This window comes from Rhinatrema bivittatum, chromosome 16 (genome assembly GCF_901001135.1).
Source record: "Rhinatrema bivittatum chromosome 16, aRhiBiv1.1, whole genome shotgun sequence".
NCBI classification, from domain to species: domain Eukaryota; kingdom Metazoa; phylum Chordata; class Amphibia; order Gymnophiona; family Rhinatrematidae; genus Rhinatrema; species Rhinatrema bivittatum.
In genome coordinates this window covers 61,918,252-61,926,026 of record NC_042630.1, presented here as the reverse complement: position 1 = coordinate 61,926,026, position 7,775 = coordinate 61,918,252, and the positions used below count along the sequence as shown (strand labels likewise).

The following is a 7,775-nucleotide window of genomic DNA, read 5'->3' as shown; positions in this document are numbered from 1 at the left end:
TTATATACCTACAACCGTTTGCACATCGTATCGGTTCACAGATAACTAAAAACTTTAGGCATTGCCTTTACATGGAACAGTAAACTATGAACTAGGGAACAGCAAACATCTAACAGCTCATTAATAGTATTTACAAAGGTAGGAGACAGAATAGATTAACTACAGCATGGGAACTAGGAAGGCAAGCGGGGTAAAATGGGAGGATATACAACTTCGGTAACTGGCAAGGCAAGGTTGGACAATTTACAAAATATTAGACAAACGTTAGGTTGCAATAGCGTTAAGATCAGAGGGCAGGTGAGGAGAGGAGGAGGAAGGGCAGGAGAGAGATGCTATAAACGGCAGGAGTGCTGGAAGATAAAGGAGATGTACTCAAAGATTTAGGTGGTTTCAGGAGGGCAGTTCATGGAGGAAGGAAAGGCCTGTATGAACAGCCAGGTTTTTAGGTTTTTTTTTTAATTTAGCTGTGGAGGTTTCAGTACGTAGGTCAGGGGGCATGGAATTCCAAAGGGTGGGACCTGCTAGGGAGAATGCTCTGTTCATTGTGGAGCTGAGTTTGGTGGATTTAATGGAAGGGATATGTAGGGTTCCTTGGGGAGCAGTGCGTGTTGGGCGGGTGGAAATATTTGGCAAAATAATTTAATAATACTTATTTTGTCAACACTATTTGACATATACAGCACTTTATGATATTAATAATGTTTTCAGGTGCAAGACGTCCTTGCCTTAAACAGCCAAAGTGGCTACCTGAGGTAGTAGGAGATAAAGTGACTTGCCTAAGGTCATAAGGAGTATCAGTGGAAGAAGTGGAGTTTGGTTCTCAATCCATTTCACTAACTTTTAGGTCAGTCGTGCTCCTTCCATACTTTCTTCTCCCCCTGCTTTCTAATTTTACCATTGTCTCTCCCATGTCCCCTCAGCAGGATTCTTTTGCTATATTCCAGCTTTTTATGTATCAGTGAGAAATCAGAATGAGGCACTGGAGATCTGCTCTTCAGCTTTTGGTACTGTATTTATGCTTTATATACAAAAAATCCGAAATGTACCTCCAAATAACAATAATCAAAAACTACATGGATGGAAAGTCCACATGAATGACCTTCTACCTTGCTGGTATCAGATTTAGTGCAAAGCAGCCATTTAAATTTGGCAAATGCACAGTAATTTCATCATTTAACAGACATATATATATATATATATATATATATATATATACTTGAAATATTGCTTTCTTTTTTTTTTAATTCTTATTTGCACTTAAAATCTTGATAGCTGCTATATAGTCCATGTGAGTAATTGCCAAAATAAGAAATAGTTATTTCTCCAATAAGTCAGTTAATGTACAGCAACCACATGACTGGTACTCAAAAACAGTATTGCATTATATAATACTTAGCTTCTTAGCTCTCTATTTTGGGTGATCTTGTTAGCTGACCAAAGTCATGAAGTCCACCGCCCAACACTGTCAGTGTTTCAACAGGGTTATTGTCTGCTTCAGAGGTGTTACAGCCCTGGGCAATGCCCTGGGTCCTTCACTCACCTCGAGGCTGGCCCGGGCCGCTGTAGTGCCGATTCGGCCTGCACAGGTCTCGGCCGCGGTACTCCCTCCTCGAGGGAGATGCCAGCATCCCGTCATGCCCCCTAGGCATCCCGCCCCACCCCCTAGGCACGCGCGCATGCAGGAGCTCGGAGTTTAAAGGGGCCAGCGCGGGAAAATGCAGAAGACTCCCTCGGATGCAACGAGGTTCACCCTCTGCTGAGAGCGTCTAGTTGCTGCTTTTGTCTTCTGGTTCCTGACTTCGGCTTTGGACTTCTGGCTTCTGACCTCGGCTTTGGACTACTGGCTCCTGACTTTGTCTTCTGTTCCTGGTTTTGGCTTTGGACTCTGACTTCTGGCTTCTGACCCTGCTTTACCCATTGACTCCGGCTTCAGCTTCCGCTCCTGGTTTTGGCTTCAGACTTCTGACTTCTGGCTTCTGATCCTGCTTCGTTCATTGACTCTGACTTCAGCTTCCTCATTGTCCACAGGTATCCAGTTCTTGCTTGCCCGGAGTATTTTCCTAATTCCCAGCGGCTCGGGCTCTCACGGGCTCCTCATGGGGGAGCCGTGGGCTTCCAAGGGTGAAGACTCTTCTGGATTCCTGGGCCCTGCCATGCCTATTGACCATCTCTTCGGCTGCTGCCTTGACCCTTGGTCGCATAGGGTCACACCTAAGTCCAAGAGGCCTGGGTCCCTACGGGCTCCCAGGGGTGAAGCCTTCTATGGAACTCCTCTTCAGCGCCACCTCCCAGCTGTGACACCCACTGTGGGTTCCCACAGTACAACACCTGACGTCTCAGCTGGCCCAAGGGTCCACCATCCTAACAAGAGGCCAGTCCGGTTAATATCAGAGACATTCATAGTTTCACCATTCTTATGACATGGCTGCCCATAAAGACATAACTATGTTGTTATTTTGATGAGTATCCACATGGACTATAGCAGCTATCACAATTATAAGTGAAAAGAAAAAAAAAAGAGAAGAAAAAACAATAATTCCATATATAAATCTGGTAAATGATTAACATACTGTGCATTTGTCAAATTTCAATTGCTGCTTTGCTCAAAGTATGATACCATGCTTTTGCTTTACATGCATTAGTGAAATAATGGCATGGGGCTCTGGTGAAGTTCTACTCAGTAGCTGTACATGATATCTACATGAATTCTTACAAGTGCCTGCTCGACAGCTGAAGGTGCCATACATATGCTTTCCATCTATGATTGCCATGCTTAATTGGAGACTCATTAAGATCCATTCTGGCCAGGATGTATTCCTGCTTTACATGTATTAGATTGGCATCTACATGGTGCCTTGATATTAAGTTAATCTTCAACATTCCATGTTTGGGGTTCTGATGAATGTTTGCTCTTCATCTGTCCAAGCTGTATTCATGCTTGCATATACAGTATGTCTGTGATGCCTGTCACAAGGAAGATCAACTCTTCAACTGTTCATGTCTTGTTCATGCTTTCCCTATATCAGTGTGATGATTGCATGGGATGCTCATGAAATACTTACCTCAGCTGTCTATGTTGTATTCAATAAGGGCCTGATTTTCAAAAACATTATAACTGTGCTTTACATGTGTAAATTCACTTTATACATGCAAATGAGCTTTTGAAAATAACTATAATATATGCCATTGAATTGTCAATAAATGTTATATGTCCTATGTGCACTTAAAGTGGTTAAACGTCTTTTAAAAATTACTATGATATTATGTTACATTTACCTGTATAACTCCTTTGAAAATACACTGGTGTAAGGGTTCAGTTTCCATAGGGAGCTAAATGACTTTAAAAAATGTAACCAGGCTGAATTGCTAAATGTAACCCTCCTAATTTTACTATGAGATTAATATTCAAAGTTCTACTTTGCATTTGTGATAACTAGCCGATAAAATACAATAATCTTTAAACAACTTTTCTGGTTAATTAAAAAAGAGTCAACAGTCCCTCCGAGCTCCCGGCATTTACAATACTAAGTGCGGATTGCAAATCACCACCTCCTGAGGCCCAGTGGCGGATTCCCGAGGAAGACCGGCTCGGGGATTCGCTGCCCAGGCCAGCCCAGGACACATCACGTGGTCTGCCGAGCGCGGCTCTGTCACGGCTGCACATGGCAGACCACGTGACTGGAGCGACCGGCCCATCGGGGGATGCCCGATCCCCTGAAAGACCAATCCGCCCCTGCTGAGGTCTCTTTCCTTTGACTTAATGCCCCCTCCCACCCAAAACCCAAACCTCTCCTCCAGATTCCCAAAGTGCAGCAGTCCATGCCCCTCCCCTGCCTTCCTTAAAAAAATCTAAATGGTAAAGTGCCCCTCACTGAACCCCAAAATGTACTCCTAGCCCAGCAGGAGAAGGACACAGTCTAACCTCCTCCCTGCCTTCCTTTATTCTCTGCACTGTCACTGAACAGACCAATCCACATTCAGAACTCACTCCTGCTAAGCCTGGATGTGCGTGGTAGGATGTGCAGAGGGACACCATACGTTGCATTCGTTATTCAGATTCATCGGGGAGCAGATACGTTGCATTCGGCCGTATGGCGCCTAGATGCATTAATGCGGTAATTTCTATTCGTGTCCCAGCTAAAATTAAAATTAACTACAACCCCCCACCCTCCTGACCCCCCCAAGACTTACCAAAACTCCCTGGTGGTCCAGCAGGGAGTCCGGGAGCCATCCCCTGTACTCTCACACCCTCGGTGCCGGTTTCATCATGGCGCCGATAGCCTTTGTCACATGGGCTACCGGTGCCATTGGTCAGCCCCTGTTACATGGTCATCAGTGCCATCTTGTGCTCCTACCATGTGACAGGAGCTGACCAATGGCACCGGTAGCCCCTGTGACATAGTATGGGTAAAGGCTATCGGCGCCATTTTGAGTACTGGTATCAGATGGCCGGAGTGCAGGAGGTCGCTCCAGGACCCCCATTGGACCCCCAGGGACTTTTGGCCAGCTTGGGGGGGCCTCCTGACCCCCACAAGACTTTCCAAAAGTCCAGCGGGGGTCCGGGAGCGACCTCCTGCATGCCGGCCGTCCAATGCCAGTACTCAAAATGGTGCTGATCGCCTTTGTCCTCACTATGTCACATGTACCGACGGTCGGCCCCTGTGACAGAGAGAGGGCAAAGGCGAACTGCTGCCAGTATTCAAAATGGTGCCGATCGCCTATGCCTTCTCTATGTCACAGGGGCTGACCATCGGTACCTGTGACATAGTGAGGGCAAGGCGATCGGCGCCATTTTGAGTACTGGCATCGGCCGGCCGGCATGCATGAGGTCGCTCCCGGACCCCCACTGGACTTTTGGCAAGTCTTGTGGGGGTCAAGAGGCCCTCCCAAGCTGGCAAAAAGTCCTTGGTGGTCCAACGGGGGTGCCGGAGCGACCTCCCGCACTCCAGCCATCCGATGCTAGTACTCAAAATGGCGCCGATAGCCTTTTCCCATATTATGTCTCAGGGGCTACCGGTGCCATTGGTCAGCCCTTGTCACATGGTAGGAGCACAAGAAGGCTCCGATGGCCATGTGACAGGGGCTGACCAATGGCACCAGTAGCCCCTGTGACAAAGGCTATCGGCGCCATGATGAAACTGGCACCGAGGGTGTGAGTGCAGGGGATGGCTCTCGGACCCCCCGCTGGACCACCAGGGAGTTTTTTTAAGTCTTGGGGGGGTTCAGGAGGGTGGGGGGTTTGTTTAAATTTTTATTTAGGTGGCCGTATAATTCGGCAAAGATTCATGTATTCGTGGGGAATCGCGATACATTTCGCTTCCCCACGAATACTACGAAGAGTGCAATATACGTTGCGGATCGCCAATACGGTGAAAACGAATGCACACCCCTAGTGCGTGGGAGGCTTTTTCATTTTCCCATTGTCTCTGAAAAAATAAACCCCAAAATGAAATGAAGCAGCTCCCCCAATTCCCAAGCCCCAAATGAAATTAAACAAAATCAAAAAGCCCTGCACCACCATAGAATCTCTGTGATCTTCATTAGGTTCAAAAAGTAATGGTGGTGTTGAAGAAAAGCAAGAAACCAATGACCTACACATTTATGTAATAAGTAATAAGCTAGAACAGCCAGGACAGAATAGAAATAAAATGGAGTCTGGATTACAAGAGAAAGCTAGAAATCAGAGAAGGCCAAGAACCCTCATGCCATCTTGCTGGATGCAATGGAATCATAGAAACATAGAAACAATGAAAGTGATGGCAGAAAAGGACCCTACAGCCCATCCAGCCTGCCCAGCAAGCTCCCAAAGTTATTAGCTTCCCATACCTATCAGTTTCTCAGACTGCCAAGGTCAGGGCTCTTGTTGGTTACTGTTAGATACCAATTTCCCTCCCTCCTTGTTGTTGAATCAGAGAGCAATGTGCAATGTTGGAGTTTATTCAGAAGTGTAGTAACCGCATCATCAAGCAAGTTACCCCCACCAAGCAAGTTACCCCAATGCTCATGTGTTTTCCCAGACTGTATAGTTCATGTCTTTGTTGGTTGCTGTCTGAATCCAATTCCTCCTTTCCTCTTTTCTCCCTGCCATTGAATCAGTGAGCAATAATGGAGTTGCCTCACATTTTGAAGTCTGTTTGACAAGGGTAGTATCTGCCACACCAGCAAGATATCCCCAGATGTTTTTTATATGCTCTGTCCCCATCTGTTCTGATATATTATTTCTGCATGTATGGGAATATTTTGTCATGTATGTTGTTTAATTTCTGTTAATTTTCCTCCATGATGATTCTTCTTTGTTTAAATCAAAACGTTGAGGAGGATCACATAAAAGTGGATCACCTTCATCCTCTATTTGGCACCCTATGAAATATGAATACAAGGAAATGGAAAACCACACCAGCGTGACAGAGTTCCTGTTCCTAGGATTCTCAGAATTCCCAGAGCTGCAGCTCCCTCTCTTCACTCTCTTCTTAATGCTCTACCTGATGGCCATGCTGGGGAACCTCCTCGTTATCTGCATTGTATGTGCCGATCCACACCTGCACACACCAATGTATTTCTTCCTGGTCAACTTATCCAGTATAGATATCTGCTCTTTGACCACCATTCTGCCAAAACTGCTGACCATCTGCCTGACAAATAGCAGTAACATATCTTTCAATGGATGCATCCTTCAGTGGTACTGCTATATGATGTGTGTAGCTACAGAATTTCTGCTTCTCACTGCCATGGCCTATGATCGTTATGTTGCAATCTGCAATCCCCTGCATTACACCATTATCATGAATAAGAGGGTCTGTGCTCTTCTGGCAGCTGTCTCATGGCTAACAGGATCATTGGAGTCATTGCCTCACGCTATCATTATATCCCAGTTTTTTTACTGTGACTCCAATGTAATCAATCACTTCTTCTGTGATATCAGAGCACTGCTGAAACTTTCCTGCACAGACATCTCAGACATTGAAATTATAACTTTTGTTGAAGGGGTAATTGCAGGCTGCACCCCATTTCTCCTAATCCTAACATCCTATGTGTTTATCATCTCCACCATCCTGAGAATCCGTTCTACAGAGGGGAAAAGCAAGGCCTTCTCTACCTGCTCCTCTCACCTCACAGTCATCATTCTGTCATATGGGACAATGTTAGGAATGTACATGCAGCCCAGTTCCAGGGACTCTACTAAATCAAACAAGCTGCCTACTGCACTGTACATAGTCTCTCTCCCACTGCTAAACCCCCTAATCTACAGCTTGAGGAGCAAAGAGTTAAAAGTGGCCCTGAAAAAAGCCTTAAGCAGGAAGCCAACATTTGTGAGCCACTAAACTCTTTTGTAAGATGCCTGTTCAACCGATGGATTCCGGTAACTCTGCAAGATTTGCTAATGTTGGTACTGTTTATGTCTGTCCTAGAAAAAGTGCAAATAGAAGAGAGTACTGACAAAAGAAATGTATTATTTTTGTGGTGACCTAAGAAATATATTGGGGTGATTTAAAAAAATAAATTGCTTGCTATAAAAGGCCCAAATACATGAGTATCTGGGCAGAGGAAGAGCAACTCGTGTTTTAAAACGAGCCAAATAGATGCGTATATGCGCACACAGAAGCAATCTAATGTGAAGGAAAAAAGAGGCAGAGTTAGGGCATGTCAGGGCATTCTAGGGCAGGGTGCACATGTAAGCACATGAATCTAGATTTTAAATCCAACACCCACACGTCAGACTGTTACCCACAAATATTTACTTCTACTCTCAATGAGGTATAAGTCTGAAGAAAATG

The 7,775-nt window shown here is 45.4% G+C and overlaps 1 protein-coding gene across 1 annotated transcript; it reads left to right on the top strand.

Moving 5' to 3' along the window:
• The first annotated feature begins 6,362 nt into the window (after positions 1 to 6,362).
• LOC115077768 (olfactory receptor 5V1-like) lies at positions 6,363 to 7,322 on the top strand. Its single transcript, XM_029580053.1, has one exon. The coding sequence runs from the start codon at positions 6,363 to 6,365 to the stop codon at positions 7,320 to 7,322; it is 960 nt and encodes a 319-aa protein (XP_029435913.1).
• Positions 7,323 to 7,775: the final 453 nt, after the last annotated feature.